Raw genomic sequence first — 19,906 nt, forward strand, 5'->3', positions numbered from 1 at the left:
GCCTCAGTTACCTCATCTGTAAAAGGAGATCAAGACTGTGAGCCCCATGAGGGATAAAGACTGTGTCCGACCTGATTATCTCGTATCTACCTCAGTGTTTACAAGAGCGCTTGGCACGCAGTAAGTTCCTAATAAATACCACAATTAATATTATTATTATCTTGGGGGGTTGGTTCCCCTCGTAACTGGGACCTTCCCCGTATCGGGGCATCTCAACATTAATCAATCGTATTTATTGAGTGCTTACTGTGTGCAGAGCACTGTGGTAAGCGCTTGGGAGAGTACAACACAACAGTATAACAGGCACGTTCCCTGCCCACGAGTTTACAATCTAGAGCGGGAGACAGACATTAATATAAAAAAAAAATTATGTCTATGTACATAAGTGCTGTGGGGCTGGGTGAGAGTGAATAAAGGGAGCAAGTCAGAGGGACGTAGGAGAGAATGGGAGACTAAGGAATGAGGGCTCCGTGAGGGAAGACCTCTTGGAGGAGATACATCTTTAGGAAGGCTTCGAAGGTGGGGAGCTTAATTGTCAGACATGAAGGGGGGGGGCATCCCAGGCCAAGGCAGGACACAGGCGACGAGATAGACAAGATTGAGGTACTGCAAGTAGTTTGACACTAGAGGAGCGAGGTGGGCAGGCTGGCTTGTGGTAGAAAAGTAAGAGAGTTTCTTCCCAACACCAACTTTATTGTACCCCTCCAAGGGTTTAGTAGAGTGTTCTGCATTTACTATCTGCTCAGTAAATACTGTTGATTGACTGAGTTGTTTTGGTGCCTGCTGTGCATATCGAAGCAGTGTGGCTTAGTGGAAAGAGCACCGGTTTGGGAGTCAGAGAACGTGGGTTCTAATCCCAGCTCTGCCACTTGCCTGCTCTGTGACCTTGGGCAAGCCACTCCACTTCTCTTTGCCTCAGTTACCTCATCTGTAAAATGGGGGTGAAGACTGTGAGCCCCACATGGGAAAACCTGATCATCTTCTACCTACCCTAGTGCTCAGTACAGTGCTTGGCACACAGTAAGCGCTCAATAAATACGATTGAATAAATGAATGAATGTTGGGGTAGAATTTGTCAGGGTTTGTACTGGGGCATCGTCCCAGCTTCTCCCAAGGTCCTTCCTGTCTCCGCCAGGTTCCAGAGTCCGAGCCGAGCGGGAAGATGCCTGGTCTGGTTAACCGGAGCAGCGGTGCCTCCCTCCCACTCACGGCCTCCGAGGTCACATCCTGCGTCAGCGGGTACGCCTTCGGCATGACTGCCTCCCTGACGTACGGCAACCTGGAAACTCATCCTTTCGAGGGTAAGAGCTGGTCGCGGGGCTGGGAATAGCAGTCGGTCTCATGTAGGTGGGTCTCATTCAGGGTTAGATGGTCCAAACCTTCTCCTAAACGAGATAGTTGGAGATCAGCTGTATAGACACGTGGCTGGATCCAGAATCAAATGGTCGAGTCCTAAATCACAAATCCTGTATTTTCTCAATTTTCTCCTACAGTTCATATTCTAGCATCAAAACTATACTTAGCTTAATACAGATACTCTGGGCGGGATATGCGAGGACAATGAGTGACAGCAGGATACCCGAACAGCTTCCGTATGGAGGGCTGGGACTGGGGAATCGAGAGCAAGGAGAGCAGAGGAAGCATTTTAAAAATGGTAAAAATGAGGTCTGCATCCCAGACGAAAACTGGGAGTCATTTGCTGAGGATGGACTTGTGTTATCAAAAGGGGAGGGGCTCTCTTAGAGTAAAAACTTTGTGTGGGAAGAGAGGTAATGAAGTAAAATAGGCAAAAGCACCAAGCGCTAAGTACAGTAGTCACTCAGTGATATTTATTTCGGGCTCACTGGGTGCAGAGCACTATCCTAAGCAAGCAATAGAAAGGACAACTTTATTGTGTGCTAAATGTGGATGGGCCCGTGGATGGTACATGGACCTTTTCAGTCACTCATAGGTGAGCCTCACTGGCTCCTTTGAATAGGAAAGACAACTAAATACTGGTGGTCCTAGGATTCCTTTTCAATCAGAGATGTGGGGAAGAATAATTCTAACATGGCTTCTTTAATTCATTCGCGTGGTCATTCAATCATATTTATTGAGTGCTTACCGTGTGCAGAACACTGTACTAAGCACTTGGAAAGGAATTTTTATTAAGTGCCGTCAAGTCGTTTCCAATTCGTAGCGACTCCATGGATATACTTTCTCCAGAACGTCCTGCCCGCTGCCACAGTCCACAACCTTTCTAGTGGTTCTCCTGTTGTCCCGGAAAATTCATTCAATAGTATTTATTGAGCGCTTACTATGTGCAGAGCACTGTACTAAGCGCTTGGGATGAACAAGTCGGCAACAGATAGAGACAGTCCCTGCCGTTTGACGGGCTTACAGTCTAATCGGGGGAGACGGACAGACAAGAACAATGGCACTAAACAGCGTCAAGGGGAAGAACATCTCATAAAAACAATGGCAACTAAATAGAATCAAGGCGATGTACAATTCATTAACAAAATAAATAGGGTAACGAAAAAATACAATTCAGCAATAAAGAGAGACCACCCCTGCCACACCGGGCTTACGGTGATAGTCATCTGAGCAAACCCATGCCCTTTTTCCCATTAATAATAATTAAAAATAATAATTCTGATATTTGCTAAGTGCTCATTATGTGCCAAGCAGTGTTCTAAGCACTGGGGTAGATACAAGGAAATTCATTCAATTGTACTTATTGAGCGCTTACTGTGTGCAGAGCACTGTACTAAGCGCTTGGAAAGTACAATTGGGCAGTGAATAGTGACAATCCCTACCCAGCAAAGGGATCACAGTCTAGAAATCAGGTTGGACACAGTCCCTGTCCCTCATAAGGCTCACGGTCTCGATCCCCATTTATCAGATGAGGTAACTGAGGTAACAGTGAAGTGACTTGCCCTAGGTCACACAGCAGACATGTGGCAGACCTGGGATTAGAACCAGTGACCTCTGACTCCCAGGCCTGTGCTCTTTCCACTAGGCCATGCTGCTTCTCTACTTTAGACCATAAGCTCCCTGTGGGCAGGGAACATATCTAACAACTCTGTTTTACCATACTCTCCCGAGCACCTAGTTCAGTGCTCCACACAGATTATTCATTCAATAAATAGTATTGATCGATTAATTTCCATGCTCCGTGGAATGGTGGAATTGCAGAAACCTAGTCCCGAAAAGAATCTCAGGAAGTCACCTGGTTCCAGTCGGGAAGTGTCACCAGGTCGGGAAATTCCTGGGAACGGAGGGCAGATGGGCACCAAGGGAGCGGCTTGTACCAATGCCTGTGTATTTCCCTTCACAGGCCTCTTTGTGTACCCGCTGGATGAATTCACCACCGTGGTCGGGTTCGAGGCCGTCATCTCGGAGCGGATTGTCACCGTGCAGATCAAGGACAAGGCCAAACTTGAAGACGGCTATTTTGACCACTGCAGTCTCTCTGATGGCAGTGCCCTTGACGGGACCGGTAAGGAGGGTGGAACAAGTAGGACTTAGGACCGGTCGAGGCAGAGACAGCCCAGTGAGTTTCCTGGGGCCTAAAGCAAAGGATCTGAAAAGGTTCTTTCAAAGTCAGGAGGTCTGGTCTGCCCCTCCCCTCCTGCCTGGGATATAGTTTGGAAAGATGGTGATATAACAATAATAATAATTATGGTATTTGTTCAGCTCTTACAATGTGCCAGGTGCTTTAGTAAGCGCTGGAGTAGATACAAGCAAGTTGGTTGGACGTAGACCCTGTCCCAGGTGGGGCTCACAGTTCCAATCCCCATTTTACAAATGAGGTAATCGAGGCACAGAGAAGTAAAAGGACTTGCCCAAGGTCACACAGCAGTCAAGTGGCGGAACCGGAATTAGAATCCGTGACCTTCTGACTTCCAGGCCCATGCTCTGTCCACTAAGCCACGCTGCTTCCCAAATGATTGAAAAATGATGCCCGTCTTGCTTTGGGCAGGCGAGACATCAAAGCACCATTCTCTACTCTGAAAGTTCACAAGGGCCCGGGGAGCTGGTTCCAGCGGCAGAGATTTTCAGACGTTCCCTAAGACACAGGTCTCCTGCCACCTCTTTAGATGTAGCATTCCTTCCCTGAGGGGCCAAGACAGCTTTATTTTTTTTTTTTTATGTTTTCTGGACTTGGCTGGTAGGGCCCAGGAAGAGAATGATGCAGAGTTCTAATGGTTCAGTGAAGTGGAGTTCCCAAAATAGTATGTTTGGGAGAAGCACTCGGGTCCAACATGAATTCCTTGTCCTATCTCGAAGTCCATCCCTAACCCTAGGCCTCCTTTCTCCATCCCTTTATCAGCAGTGTAGAATGTGAGCTAGGGGGTTGTTGAGTGGTGGAGGGAAGGGGGATGGAAACAGCTTGGGGGTCGGTGCTGGAGGCGGTCAGGGAGGTGGGCCATGGAAAACAAGACAGGGAGGTGGGTGAGAGAGGTGGGCCATGGAGGGGGGGGCAGTGAGACACGCCGGAGAGGCAGGGCAGTTCTTCTAAAGAGCATAATAATAATAATGGCGGTGGTATTTGGTAAGCACTCTGCTATGTGCCAAGCACTGTTCTAAGTACACTGAGGTAGATAATAATAATAATAATTATGGTATTTGTTAAGCACTTACTATGTGCCAAGCACTGTTCTAAGCGCTGGGGCAGATACGAACAATCAGGTTGTCCCTCGTGGGGCTCCCGGTCTTAATCCCAATTTTACAGATGAGGTAACTGGGGCACAGAGAAGTTAAGTGGCTCGCCCAAGGTCATACAACAGACAAGTGGGGGAGCTGGGATTAGAACCCACGTTCTCTGACTCCCAAGCCTGGGCTCTTGCCACTAAACCACACTGCTCTGCACACAAGGTTATACAAGTGTTTATACAAGATACAAGGATATCAAGTTGGACACAGTCCCTGTCCCACAGTGGGCGTCCGCTCTTAATCCCCATTTTCAGATGAGGAAACTGAGGCACGGAGAAATGAAGTGACTTGCTCAAGGCCACACAGTAGACGAGTGGCAGAGCTGGGATTAGAACCCGGGTCCTTGTGACTCCCAAGCCGTAGGCAATCCACTAGGTCTCGCTGCTGCTTCTGTGTAGGTTGCTTGAAGGGGCTTTTACAGGCTTGCAGCAAGCCCCGGGATGGAATCACAGCGTTACCCCGGGGGTCGTTCTCGGTCTGCCCCTGAGCGCATCTGATCCATGAGGGATTTCCTCCCACCAGCCCGGATCGTTCTGGACGAGGACCTGGAGCGGATCGTGTTCGTGGCCAACCTTGGCATCATCACCCCCTTGGAGAGCGTGACCATCTGCATCAGCACCTCCTCGGAGCTCCAGACCCTGCCCAGCGGGGCGGTCCAGGTCGTCCTCCCAGCCGTGTGCGTCCCCCCCGTCCCCCCGTTCTGCACCGACAGCTCCGGCTTCTCCGCTCAGCTCCGAGGGTAAAGGACGCCGCGGCGTCGGAGAGGGTGGTGGCGTGAGCCGCTGGGGCGATGAGAGTCCTCTTCGTCCCCGGGAATCCGGAGGACCCTAGGTGGGAGGAATGCGAGGGTCGGGCGTCGGGGCCAAGAGTGCTTTTGGCATCCCCCTGCAGGAGAGGGTGCCATTTCTCTGCTGGGTGGGATGGATCCACCTCCTCTCAGGGTGGTCATAGTATTTATCTATTCAGTCGTATTTATTAAGCGCTTACTGTGTGCAGAGCCCTGTACTAAGCGATTGGGAAAGTAAAATAGGACAATAAACGTATTAGAGGATGATACTAGAAGAGAGAAGTGTGTGAGCTGGGGGATAGCGGAAGAGGAGCGAGAAAGCTAGTGGATAGAGCAGGGGCCTATAAAGTGCTTACGGTGTGCAGAGCACTTTACTAAGTACTGCTGAGCTCAAATAGGGCTGGCCGGGAGAGGGAAGGGGCCAGAGTGCTCATCTTGGTTGAGCCAGTGAGGTCTCAGGTGGCATCAGAACAATCCAGAGTCCTTGGCAGCCCAAAATCGGCCTGAAAGGGAAGGGAGGAAGGGCCCAGATCAGGGAGTTCATCTCGTCAATCGGTCGATCCGTGGTATTTATTGGACACTTACTGTGTGTAAAGCACTGAGGTAAGAGCTTGGGAGAGTACAACACAGTAGAGTTGGCAGACATGATCCCTGTCAATCGGTCATATTTACTGAGTGCTTACTGCGTGCAGAACACTTTACTAAGTGTTTGGGAGAGTACAATATAACCGACATAATCCCTGCCCACAGGGAGCTTACAGTCTAGAGGGACTGTCACTGACTCGAACCTCTAAAGTTGTCCTGGAGATTTACTTGCTGGGGAGTTATTTGACCTCTCTCTGGGGTCTGCCGGAGCGAGTCAGGGTGACGCAAAAGGGATTGGGAGAAGAGGAAAGGAGGGCTTAGTCAGGGAAGGCCTCTGCGAGGAGTTGCGCCTTCAATGAAGCTTAGAAAGGGGGGAATGTCTTTGACCTGGGTCCCTCTGCCTGGAATTAGAGTCTCTCTCGTGCCCTCCTTACTTTCACGCCACACCCTGGCTCTGGTCTAGCAGTCTGGTATCTCCTCATCAGCAGAGACAGAAATTACAGTGGACCCAAGACTCCAGATCAGAGCTCCAGGTTATGCCTGGCCCGGCTTCTGGAGAACGAGGTGGTGAACCCCATGGAGTACGAATTCAGCTTCCAGCTAGAGATCAGGGGACCGTGTCTTCTTGCAGGTGAGAGACCCAGTTTGGTCTAAACTGGCAATTTTTCCCTCCCGGGGACCGCTAAAGAAGAGAGATTCCGTCGAGGACGACGGATGAGTCTCAGTCGGCAGGACCGAGAACCAGGGCAGAGGATTCGATGCTACCGATGGCGATTGGCACAGCGCCGCTCTCGCTCTGTGGACCCTGGAGATCGTGTTCTCACTGGGGCACGGTGTATAATAGAAATAATAATAGCGATATTTGTTAAGCGCTTGCTACGTGCCAAGCGCTGTTCTAAGTGCTGGAGGAGATACAAGTTAATCAGATTGCCCCACGTGGGGCGCTCAGCCTTAATCCCCATTTTACAGATGAGGTATCCGAGGCCCGGAAAAGTTAAATGTCTTGCCCAGAGTCAAAGAGCAGACAGGTGGCAGAGCCGGGATTAGAACCCATATCCTCCGACTCCCCGGCCCGTGCTCTGGCCGCTAGGCCATGCGGAAAGACTAGGTGAGCGGGGGTGCAGCACATGGAGATGGGCATGCAAACATTTCTTTTTTTTACACACAGGTCCCAAATTCAGCTGGAATGACTGCAGCCCGGTGGCCAAAACAGTAGTGCCACGGCTTGGTGGTAGCCTCGGTGGCCAGGAGGGTAGAGATTGGCTCACTGTATCTCAGCAAATAAGAGCAGGAGTTGAGTCTGTTCCTATTCTCATTCTTTCTGAGAATTCTCATCGTTCTCGCTGATGCCTTGGCCGCTGACCTTCGGCTCTTGGGTACCAGCCTGGTGCGGGTGGCGGGTGGCATCCGACGGAGATGGAACCTGCCGAATTTCCGTGATGCCAAACCTATAGGTGGAACTCCTAGTGGGTGGGACTGCCAGGGTTTGGTTTTTTTGCTATTCGTGGTGCCAGTTAGCAGGCGGTGTTGGGATGAGCGAGGGAACGCTGCACTTGGCCGGACATCTACAAGGCTCTCAGAGGCCTCGGACAAATGATCAAATGTCTTCCGTGGCGGGATAACTTTGATCCCTATTACTTTGATCTGTTCCCCTCACCCTAACCCTGGTAAGCAGCATGGTTCTGTGGAAAGAGCAGGGGATTGGGAGTCAGAGGTCATGGGTTCGAATCCCTGCTCTGCCACTTGTCGGCTGTGTGACTGTGGGCAAGTCACTTCACTTCTCTGGGCCTCAGTTACCTCGTCTATAAAATGGGGATTAAGCTTGTGAGCCTCACGTGGGACAACCTAATTACCTCGTATACCCCAGCGCTTAGAACAGTGCTCTGCACATACTAAGAGCTTAATAAATACCAACATTGCAGAGTGGCTCAGTGGAAAGAGCACGGGCTTTGGAGTCAGAGGTCATGGGTTTGAATCCCGGCTCTGCCACTTGTCAACTGTGTGACTGTGGGCAAGTCACTTAACTTCTCTGTGCCTCAGTTACCTCATCTGTAAAATGGGGATGAAGACCGTGAGCCCCACGTGGGACATCCTGATTCCCTTGTGTCTACCCCAGCGCTTAGAACAGTGCTCTGCACATAGTAAGCGCTTAACAAAGACCAACATTATTATTATTGTTATCTACAGGTTTGCTTCCCTCTCTTCTGCATCTCTCTCCTTCCTAATAACAAAATGGTACTTGTTAAGCACTTACTATGTGCCGAGCATTGTTCTAAGTACTGGGGAAGATACAAGCCAAGCAGGTCGGACACCGTCCCTGTCCTAACGTGGGGCTCTCCTTGGCCCTTGACTCTTTTTTTCAAAGGTATTTGTTAAGTGCACGGCATAGTGGATAAAGCACAGGCCTGGGAGTCAGAAGGTCATGGGTTCCAATCCTGACCCTGCCACTTATCTCCTGTGTGACCTTGGCCAAGTCACTTAACTTCTCTGTGCCTCAGCTACCTCATCTGTAAAATGGGGATCGAGACTGTGAGCCTCATGTGAGACAGCGACTGTGCCCAACCTAACGGGTTTGTATCCACCCCAGTGCTTAGTCCAGCGCCTGGCACATAATAAGCGTTTAACAAATACCATAATCATTATTATTATTATGGGCCAGGCACCGGACTGAGCACCGGGAAGATACAGCTAATCCAGTTGGACACATGCCGTGGTCCACATCGGGCTCCCTGTCTTAACCCCCACTTTACATATGAGGTAACCAAAGTCGGAGGCTGTTAAGCGACTGGCCTAACGTCGCACGGCAAACAAGTGGCAGAGCTGGGATTAGAACCCAGGTCCTTCTGACTCCCAAGCCCGGACCCTATCCACTGGGTGATTACCGTCACCTGAGCTTCATTTCCCTGAGCTCTTATGCCGAGACGTGACCCCGTGCTTCTCGTTTATCATCTTCCTGTCTCTTCAGGGGTGGAGAGCCCCACCCATGAGATCCGTGCTGATGCTGACCCTTCCGCCCATTCAGCCAAGAGCATCGTGATCACCCTGGCCAACAGACACACTTTTGATCGTCCTGTGGAGATTCTCATCCATCCCAGTGGTAAGTCAGCTTCTCCATCTCCTCGGAATTTTTTAAGTGCTTCCTATGCGTAAGCACTGTACTAAGCTCTGTAACAACCTGGGGCTCACAGACTAAGTAGGAGGGAGAACAGGAATTGAATCCCCATTTTGCAGATGAGGGAACTGAGGCACAGAAGTGAAGTGACTTTTCCAAGGCCACACAGCAGATAAGCTGTGGAGCCGGGATTAGAACCCAGGTTAATCAATCCATCAGTGGTATTTGTCGAGTGCTTACTGGGCCGAACGCTGCACTAAGTGCTTAGGAGAGTACATCTTAGGTACTCTGTTTGCAGTTTACAGGCTCCTCCTCTGCCTTCCATCCTCTAGCAGTGGGGGTCCCTCAAGGCTTAGTTCTGGGTCCCCTTCTATTTTCCACTTACTCCCACTCCCTTGGAGAACTCATTTGCTCACTCACTCATTCACTCGATCATATTTATAGAGCTTACTATGTGCAAAGCACTGTACTAAGTGCTCGGGAGAGTACAATATAGCAACAGACACATTCCTGCCCACAGTGAGTTCACATTCTAGAGGGGGAGAGAGGCATTAATATAAATAAACAGGTAAATAAATGAATTACAGATATATACATATGTGCTGCGGGGATGGGAGGGAACATAAATGAAGGAGCAAATAAAAGCAGGGCAGAAGGGAGTGGGAGAAGAGAAGAGGAGGGCTTAGTCAGGGAAGGCTTCTTGAAGGAGATGTGCCTTCAATAAGGTTTTGAAGTTGGGGAGAGGAATTATCTGTCGCTCCCGTGGCTTCAAATTCCACCTCTCTGCGAGCAATTCCTAAATCTACAACTCCAGCCCTGATCTCTCTACCCCTCTGCAATCTCACATTTCCTCCTGCCTTCAAGACTCGGATCTGACACCTCAAACTTAACATGTCCAAAACAGAACTCCTTATCTTCCCACCCAAACCCTGTTATCTCCCTGATTTTCCCAAGACTGTAGACAGCACCACCATCCTTCTTGTCTCACAAACCCATAACCATGGTGTTATCCTTGATTCGTCTCTCTCATTCAACCCACATATTCAATCTATCCCTAAATTCTGTCGGTTCAACTTTCACAACATCACTAAAATCCACCCTTCTCTCTCCATCGAAACGGCTACCATGTTATTCCAAGTACTTAGCCTATCCTGCCTTGATTACCGTATCAGCCTCCCTGCTGACCTCCCTGCCTCCTAGAACTGCCCACTCCAATCACTCTGCTGCCCAGATAATTTTTCTACAGAACCGTTCATTCCGTGTCTCCCCACTCAGTAACCTCCAGTAGTTGCCCATCCACCTCTGCAACAAACAGAAACTCCTTACTGTTGGCTTTAAAGTATTCAGTCAGCTTGCCTCCTCCTATCTAACCTTTCTGATCTCTTACTACAACCCGGTCCGTACACCTCATTCCTCTAATGCCGACCTGATTCACTGTACCTCGATCTCATCTATCTCACCCCTGACGCCTCACCCACATCCTACCTCTGGCCTGGAACTCCTTCCCTCTTCATATCCTATAGATGACCACTCTCCCCACCTTCAAAGCCTTATTAAAAGCACATCTCCTCCAAAAGGCCTTCCCCGACTAAGCCCTCGTTTCTTCTTTTCCCACTCCCTTCTGCGTCACCCTGATTTGCACCCTTCATCAACCCTCCCTCAGACGTACAGCACTTAATAACATTCATAAAAATGTGTGTCTCCCCCTCTAGACTGTGAGCTCACTGAGGGCAGGGAATGTGTGTACCAACTCTGTTGTACTCTCCCAAGTGTTCAGTACAGTGCTCCGCACTCAGGAAGCACTCAATGAATACCGTTAGTTGATTGATTGAATTATCAATGCATTAAACTCCAGTCTGGGGGAAACTGCTTTAGTTATCAGGGAAGGGCAGTCTTCCCTAGACTGTAAACTCCATGAGTGCAGGGATCGTGCTGCCCGTAAAGTCCCCTGTATGACCAAGCACTCAGTACAGTGCTCTGCACAATAAATACTACTGATTGATATTCTGCTATATTGTTCGCTCCCAACGTGGCTTATTGGAAAGAGCACAGGCTTGGGAGTCAGAGGTCATGGGTTCTAATCCCGGCTCTGCCACTTGTCAGCTGTGTGACTTTGGGCAAATCACTTAACTTCTCTGTGCCTCAGTTCCCTCATCTGTAAAATGGGGATTAAGGCTGTGAACCCCACGTGGGACAACCTGATAACCTTGTATCTATCCAAGCGCTTAGAACAGTGTCTGGCACATAGTAAGTGCTTAACAAATACCATCATTATTATTGTGCACACAGTAAGCACTCAATAAATACCATTGGTTGTTGCCTCTAAGAGACCATCCTCTACACCCCATCTTTTAGGCAAATTCCAATAACATCTCTGTTTTCACTGCTCCTTTCTCACTGTAACTTGGCCCCTAGATTCATTCATTCAATAGTGTTTATTGAGCGCTTACTATGTGCAGAGCACTGTACTAAGCGCTTGGAATGTACAAATCGACAACAGATAGAGACAGTCCCTGCCCATTGACGGGCTTACAATCTAATCTCACCTCTGACGTCTCATTGACAACCACAGCCATATCGACCCAAGATGTAATAATAATAATAATAATGAAAAATCTTAGTTTTGCCAAATACTGAACTAAGCACTGGGGTGTATGCAAAGTAGTCAGAATGGACACCGTCCCTTTCCCACATGGGGCTCCTAGGCTAAGAAGGAATGGAAAACAGACATTTCATACCTATTTACAGATGAAGACACTGAGGCCTAGAGAGTGAAGTGGCTTGATGAAGGTCACACAGCAGGCAAGCCGGGGATCTGGGATTAGAAGCCAGGTCTTCTGACTTCCAGGCCTGAGCTCTTTCCATTAGGCCACACTTCTTCCCATGCCCTTCCAGCGGCCATTTTGTGTCCCTCCCATGTTACGTGGGTACCTACTACATGCTCACTCCCTCTCATACCTGTCCTTTCAACCTGTGCCTCACTGCTGGTGGGCTCAAGTTGCTGGCCTAGGTGTGAAAGCTTTATTTAGCCTGGCCCAGGCCACATTTCAGAGCAGACCCAGGAAGTTCTGTATTTGGGCAGTCAGACCAGTTATAAAACTAAATGACCCCACACCTTTCCAAAACAGTAATAATAACTGTGGTATTTGTTAAGCATTTACTATGTGCCAGGCACTGTATTCATTCATTATTCGATCGTATTTATTGAGTGCTTACTGTGTGCAGGGCACTGTACTAAGCGCTTGGAAAGTAAGCTCTGGGGTGGATACAAGCAAATCGGGTTGGACACAGTCCCTGTCCCAGGTGGGGCTCACAGTCTCAATCCCCATTTTCTAGATGAGGTAACTGAGGCCAGAAAAGGGAAGCGACTTACTCTAAGACAGACAACAGACAGGTGACAGAGCCAGGAATAGAACCCCTTACCTGCCGATTCCAGGCCCGTGCCCTATCCGCTACGAAAACCTTCCCCCGCATCACGACTCCTACATCTCCAGGTTGACCTTCTGACCGTTTGATCTCTGACCTTTTAGAACCCCACATGCCTCACGTCTTGATGGAGCAGGGGGATATGACCCCGGCAGAGTTTGAGCAGCACTTGAAGGGGAGAAGCGATTTCATTAAAGGGACCAAGAAAGATGCCAGCGCGGAGAGAAAGGTGAGACGGGGATTGCCGCTTCGGTTTCATCTACCACAACCTACAGGGCAGTCGGTCAGCCAGTCAGTCGTATTAATTGAGCGCTTACTGCGTGCAGAGCACTCTTCTAGAGCTTGGGAGAGTACACCATAACAATAAACAGACACATTCTCTGCCCGTGGTGTGTTTACAGCTTAGAGACTAGGGCTGGTAAGGTCTTCGGGAAAAAGAGCGACAGGAAAACTGGACAGCGGCACTAAGGAGCCAAGACTGAGGGCAGAGGAAGAGCGGTCCGGGGCCTAGATGGGTTCTGTCCCCACCTCTGTCACTCACTGCTGCCCCTCTCTGTCGTTCACCCTAGGTGGGTGGGAAAACGCCTACTTAGCCAGGTTGAAGACCGCTGGGCAGTGGGCACCTTTCCAGCTCCCCCTTTGACTATTCTTCCAGTAGGGAGGGGAGGAGAAGGCGGGGCATTGCAGCAGAGAGCAGCAGGTAGGCAGAAAGCACGATGGTGTCCTCAACTGGTGGTGTTTATGGATCCCTCAGATCTACCCTCACTTCCTGAGCCTTGGGATGTCCATTTAGTAACCGGGGTAATCGTTCCCTTCTCCAGTCTCCCTCATCTCCCTCTCCAAGATGCTGCAAGAGCATGGCCTAGAGGAGGGAGCGCAGGCCTGGGAGTCAGAAGGACTTGGATTTTAATCCCAACTCCACCACTTGTCCGCGGTGTGACCTTGGACAAGGCAAGTCACTTCTCTGGGCCTCAGTTACCTAATCCACAACATGGGTTTTAAGACTGTGAGCCCCATGTGGGACAGGAACTGAGTCCAACCTGATTAGCTTGTATCTCCCCCAGTGATTAGAACTGGGCTTGACATATATAGTTTAACAAATACCATTATCATTATTACTATTATTATTATTTTGTAAGAATGATGATGATACTACCTTAAATAGGCCTGGCCACGCACGTTCTCTTGGTCTGGTTTAGCGAGAGGGAGAAAAAAGATGCAGTGTCCTACTTGAAGCCAAACACAATAAGCTTTGCCACTTGATGCCCCGAACCGATTTAGTTCTTCCATGGGCAGTGTGCCCCAGGGGGTTTTGGGCGGGGGCTGACTATCCAAAAGACCCTTCACCCCGAGGAGTCATAGGAAGCAGGTCACACTAGATGGTTCAAGGGAGTCTTATTAAAATCCCATCTCCCCCAAGAAGCCTTCCCTGACTAAGCCCTCATTTCCCTTTCCCCTCTCCCTTCTGTGTCACCCTTACGCTTGATTCGTATCATTTATTCACCCCACCCTCATTCCCCCAGCACACATATACATATCTGTCATTTATTTTAATGTCTCGCTCCCCCTCTAGGCAACAAGCCCTTCTAATACACTGTACTCTCCCAAGTGCTTAATACAGTGCTCGGCACCCAGTAAGTGCCCAATAAATACTATTGATTGATTGAGGCTAGCTTGCTGTTCCATCGACAAAGGGCAGTTTGGTCTGGGTTCTCCCAGGAGATTCTCTGAGCCATAGAACAGTGACCCAAATCCCCGCCAGGACCCAAAATCGACCCAGAACTGACCCTGTCATCCTTGACCCTCCAGGCCCATTCCTAGTGAGTAGAGCCTCAGAGGCTGGAGTGATCTCCCCCATACCCCCCCACCCCAAACCAGATTGTTTGGGCAGTTCAGACCTTCCTTGGGTCTGCAGGGAGCTAAACAACAACCCAATAGCAACTGTCTCTTTTTTTAAAAATGGTATTTGTTAAGCACTTACTATGTGCCAGGCAGTATACTGAGCACGGCAGTAAATGCCAGCTAATCAAGTTGGAAACTATCCCTATTCCCACGTTGGGCTCACAGTCTTCATCCCTATTTTACGGATGAGGTAACTGAGGGTCAGAGAAGTGAAGTGATTTGCCCAAAGTCAGACAGCAGACAAGCAGCAGAGCCATTCATTCATTTCATTCATTCAAACTTATTTATTGAGCGCTTACTGTGTTTAGAGCGCTGTATTAAGCGCTTGGGAGAGTACATTATAACAATAAACAGACTCGTTCCTTGCCCACAATGAGCTTACAGTCTTGAGGGGGTGAAAGTCATTCATATACACAAATAAATTACAGATATGTACATAAGTGCTGTGGGGCCGGGAGGGGGGAGGAATAAAGGCAACAAGTCAGGGTGAAGCAGAAGGGAGTGGGGGAAGAGGAAAGGAGGGCTTAGTCAGGGAAGGCCTCTTAGAAGAGATGTGCCTTCAATAAAGCTTTCAAGCCGGGGAGGGTAATTGTCTGTCGGATTTGAGGAGGGAAAGTGTTCCGGGCCAGAGGCGGGACGTGGGTGAGGGGTCAGCATCGAGATAGATGAGGTCGAGGAATAGTGAGAAGGTTAGCTAGCATTAGAGGAGTGAAGTGTGTGGGCTGGGTTGTAGTAGGAGAGTAGCGAGGTGAGCCAGGATTAGAACCTTTGACTTCCAGGCCCTTACTCTATCCACTAGGCCACACAGTTTATCTCTGCCTCCACTTCCCTATGATTCAACCAGGCAAAGGACCATTAGGCCACTTGGTGGTGAGCAGGAGGGGCCGAGGGGCGATTCATGATTTCAGTTGACGGCAGACCGAGTCATCCGTGGGAGCATCGTGACACCTAGTTGGTTCCCCAAGGATGAGTCCCTGGACTGCCGGGAAGGATCGCCGGTGTGGATCTCCAGCCCCGGAAGCCTGACACTCCCCACATCGTTGCTTAAATTAATTAGCTCAGAAACTTCGGCAGCAAATGAGAATTAATTCGCCGTCTCTGGTTGGTTATGCAAATGCTCTGATTTCTCATTAGCTTGAAGGCTGCCAGGCCCTAAGGCCGGACTTTAGAAGCCACCGCCAGCTGCTGGATGGGGCGTTTATTGTAATCGGATTAGGCTGGGCGGAGAGATGTCGGCAAATGTTAAGTGTCGTCTCCTCCCCGGCTCAGTTCTGCTGGGCCCTCTGAACCCTTTTCCTATCCTGTCTTGTCTTATGCCGTCGAGTCGTCACTGACTCTTAGCGACACCGTGGACACATCTCTCCCAGAACGCCCCATCTCCACCTGCAATTGTTCTGGTAATGGATCCATAGAGTTTTTTTGGTAAAAATACAGAAGTGGTTTACCACTGCCTCCTTCCACACAGTAAATTTGAATCACCGCCCTTGACTCTCTCCTATGCCGCTGCTGCCCAGCCCAGGGCAATTTTGACTTGTAGCAAATTGCCTTCTACTCTCTAGCCGCTGCCCAAGCGAGGAATGGAACAGTTATGCCTCTGCTTGACTCTCCCTCCCGTAGTCAAGACTGGCAGAGCCCTGGAAACTCTCCTGGTGCGACCCTGAGAGGGGGCTTTTCCTTTCACAACCTTTTTTTTTGTGTGTGTGTGTGGTATTTGTTATGTGTTTACCAAGTGCCAGGCGTTGTACTGAGTGTTGGGGTAGATACAAGCTAATCAGGCTGCACTGTGTCCCACATGAGGGTCACAGTCTTAATCCCATTTTACAGATGAGGGAACTGAGGCTCAGAGGAGTGAACTGACTTGCCCAGCGTCACACAGCAGACAAGTGGTGGAGCAGGGATTAGAACCAAGTTGCTTTTGACTCCCAGATCTGTGCTCTATCCAGTAGGCCACGCCGCTTCTCGTGGACTACTTGGAGCCTGGAATACCATCTTCTCTGCTGCTGCCCACTTGATGAAATGGATGTTGTGATTCCTGGGCATTATTTTTAGAGAGAGAAAGGGGAAAGGGAGTAGTTTTTAGGTACAGCTCAAAGGCCTATTTATGGAAAGCTGAGAAAAGGGTTGATTTCCATGCTGGGAGCTCTGCCTGGGCCATTGCAAATCCATGTTTTTTGGGTCCTAGAGGAATCCTTTTCAGCCCAGATAGATTCCTTCCGTCACAAAGCCCAGCAAGGAACCTGGAAACAGACAACCCAGAAGACTTCCGCCATTTCCTCACTCTTGTGATGGGGAGTACATTTTGACCAGTCCCGATCGGATCGGTTTGGTAACAGACTGGCTGAATCTGGGTTGTTTGCACTGGCAGGCAACGGGCTTCGGGGTTCAGACTGGCCCGGCTCACTCCAGGCCTAAGTAGTCCCGACGGAGACCAGATGGAACTAAAAATGATGGTATTTAAGTACTTACTATGTGCCAGGCGCTGTACTAAACACTGGGGTGGATACAAGTTAATTAGGTTGGACGCAGTGCCCATCCTACAGTCTCATTTTACAGATGAGGCAACTGAGGCCCAGAGAAGTGAAGAGACTTGCCCAAGGTCACACAGCAGACAAGTGGGGGAGCCAGAATTAGAACCTATGACTGCTCAGGCCCCCAGAAGAGTGCCAAATCAACCAGCCCCTGGGGGCGGAGGGTCCCTCTGGACCAGTTCAGATTCTCTTCTTCCCCAAGACCAAGTTGGTCCAGTTCCCACCCCAGACCAAAAGTCTGGGCTAATCAGCTGGACAGGGAACATTTACTGGGGTCAACCATCTTGCCGAATCGTACATTCCAAGCGCTTAGTTCAGTGCTCTGCACATAGTAAGCGCTTAATAAATACTACTGAATCTGGCAATGTGCAGTTTTTTTGTTTGCTTATATTTTACAGTATCTGTTAAGTGCTTACTGTGTGTCAGGTCTGGCACTAAGAGCTGGGGTAGATACAAGCTAATGGGGTTGAACACAGTCCTTGTCCCACCTGGGGCTCACAGTATACATCTCCATTTTGCAGATGAGGGAAGTGAGGCCCAGAGAAGCGAAGTGACTCGCCCACGGTCACACAGCAGGCAAGTGGCGGAGCTGGGATTAGAACCCGGAGCTGACTCCCGGGCCCGTGCTCTACCCACTAGGCCACACTGCTTCTCGTGATAGTTCTGCGATAGTCTCCAGAATCCTCTCCTCTATAATATAATATATACTTATAGTATATTATCATAATACATTATAATATAATAATTATTAGATAAGTATTATTATTATGGTATTTGTTAAGCGCTTACTATGTGCCGGGCACCGTTATTATTATAAAATAATAATATTAAGGAATGGAGGAACTGTGGGTTTTATTCCGGGTGCTGAATCAGAGCCAAGTAAGGGTCATCTGGACTCAGGAGCGTCAAAAAGCACAGAAATGCAAAATCTGCCCCGAACTGCAGGGTAACGAGCAGCTTCCCTCTCCTCTCCCACAGAGCCTTGACAGAGCTGCTCAGGGTGAGCAAATCCGGCCCATTTGAGTTTCATCCCCTTCCCATTGGCCCGCTTCCCCTAGGGTAGAGACAAAATAGAGAACATCCCTGCTGCCGGAGGGAAGAGAAGCAGCGTGGCCTAGTGGAAAGAGGACGGGCCTGAGAGTCAGAAGGAGAGAATCTGAACTGGTCCAGAGAGATGGTTGATTTGGCACTCTTCTGGTTCTTATCCCAGCTCGGCCAGTTGTCTGCTGTGTGACCTTGGACAAGTCACTTCACTCCTCTATGCCTCAGTTACCTCATCTGCAAAATGGGGGTGAAGACTGTGAGCCCCAAGTACCCCAGGGACTGTGTTCAACTTGATTATCTTGTATCTACCCCATCTGTTTAGAAGAACACCCGCCACGTGGAAAATGTTTGACAAATACCATTAAAAAATAAAATAAAAGGCCAGGATCATCCAAGTGCTGGATAACAAAGAGATGGTTTATTATGCAAAACGAGCCAGATCCTCAGCAGGTCTTCCATTTCTCCGCTGGCCCAGCGGCGTGGGCTAGTGGATAGAGCGCGGGCCTGGGAGTCAGCTCTGGGTTCTAATCCCAGCTCCGCCACTTGTCTGCTGTGTGACCGTGGGCGAGTCACTTCGCTTCTCTGGGCCTCTGTTCCCTCATCTGTACAATGGGGATGAAGACTGTGAGCCCCAGGCGGGGTGGAGAGCGGCAAGGAAGTAGCTGGCGGGGGCTCCTCCGGCTTCGGCAGGTCAAGGGAAATACCCCTTTCCCTTTCATTTCAGACGGAAATCATCAGGAAGCGCCTCCACAAGGATGTGACCCATCACCCGGTGCTCATGCTGAACTTCTGCCCCGATCTGAGGACCGTCCAGCCGGACCTGAGGAAGACCCAGGGAGAGTTTCTGTTCCTCATAGACCGGAGCGGCAGCATGAGCGGTGTCAACATCAGTCGGGTTAAGGTAACGACCGACCCGGGGGCCTGGGGAAGGATCGCTTAAATAAGCTCGTCCTCCAGACTGTAAGCTCGTTGAGGGCAGGGAACGTATCTGTCGACTCTGCTCCGTTGTACTCTCCTAGTGCTTAGCACAGTGCTCTGCAAACCGTAAATGCTTGATAAATATCACTGAGGGAGGGAGGGAGAACAGGGGAGGAGATACAGATTTGCGTGTCATCTGCGTAGAGGTGGTAGGTGAAGCCGTGGGAGCCAATGAGTTCACCAAAGGAGTCGGTGTAGATGGAAAATAGAAGGAGTTGAGAAGCAGCGTGGCTGAGTGGAAAGAGCCTGGGCTTGGGATTCAGAGGTCATGGGTTCTAATCCTGGGTCCGCCGCTTGTCAGCTGTGTGACCTTGGGCAAGTCACTTAACTTCTCTGTGCCTGTTACCTCATCTGTAAAATGGGGATGAAGACCGTGGGCCCTATGTGGGACCACCTGATTACCTTGTATCTCCCCCATTGCTTAGAACAGTGCCTGGCACATAGTAAGCGCTTAACAAATACCAACATTATTATAGCCAGACAACCGATCATTCTGGGAAGCAGCATGGTTTACTGGAAAGATGATGGGCTTGGGAGTTAGAGGACCTGGGTTCTAATCCTTGCTCTGCCATTTGTCTGCAGTGTGACCTTGGGCAAATCATTTCACTGTCTGGGCCTCAGTTACCTCATATGTAAAATGGGGAATAAGGTCGTGAGCCCCATGTAGGACATGAACTGTGTCCAACCTGATTATCTTGTATCAACCCCAGTGCTTAGTACAGTGCCTAGCACATAATAAATGCTCAACGAATACCATGAAAAAAATAAAGTAAAAATCAATCAGTGGTATTCATTGAGTACTGAGTGTGTGCAGAGCACTGTACTAAGTGCTTGGGAGATTACAAT

At 49.6% G+C, this 19,906-nt stretch overlaps 1 protein-coding gene across 1 annotated transcript in view; it reads left to right on the forward strand.

Moving 5' to 3' along the window:
- The first annotated feature begins 1,137 nt into the window (after window positions 1–1,137).
- The window catches only part of VWA5B1 (von Willebrand factor A domain containing 5B1), an 87,151-nt gene continuing 68,382 nt past the window's right edge, over window positions 1,138–19,906 (forward strand). Inside the window, exons 1-7 of the mRNA XM_029065748.2 lie at window positions 1,138–1,301; window positions 3,320–3,481; window positions 5,221–5,437; window positions 6,556–6,701; window positions 9,036–9,167; window positions 12,713–12,837; window positions 18,807–18,983. Coding sequence (XP_028921581.2) covers window positions 1,163–1,301; window positions 3,320–3,481; window positions 5,221–5,437; window positions 6,556–6,701; window positions 9,036–9,167; window positions 12,713–12,837; window positions 18,807–18,983 — 1,098 coding nt within the window. The 5' untranslated portion in view covers window positions 1,138–1,162. The remainder of the gene's footprint in view (window positions 1,302–3,319; window positions 3,482–5,220; window positions 5,438–6,555; window positions 6,702–9,035; window positions 9,168–12,712; window positions 12,838–18,806; window positions 18,984–19,906) is intronic.

The sequence above is a fragment of the Ornithorhynchus anatinus genome, chromosome 5 (genome assembly GCF_004115215.2).
Source record: "Ornithorhynchus anatinus isolate Pmale09 chromosome 5, mOrnAna1.pri.v4, whole genome shotgun sequence".
Lineage (NCBI taxonomy): Eukaryota > Metazoa > Chordata > Mammalia > Monotremata > Ornithorhynchidae > Ornithorhynchus > Ornithorhynchus anatinus.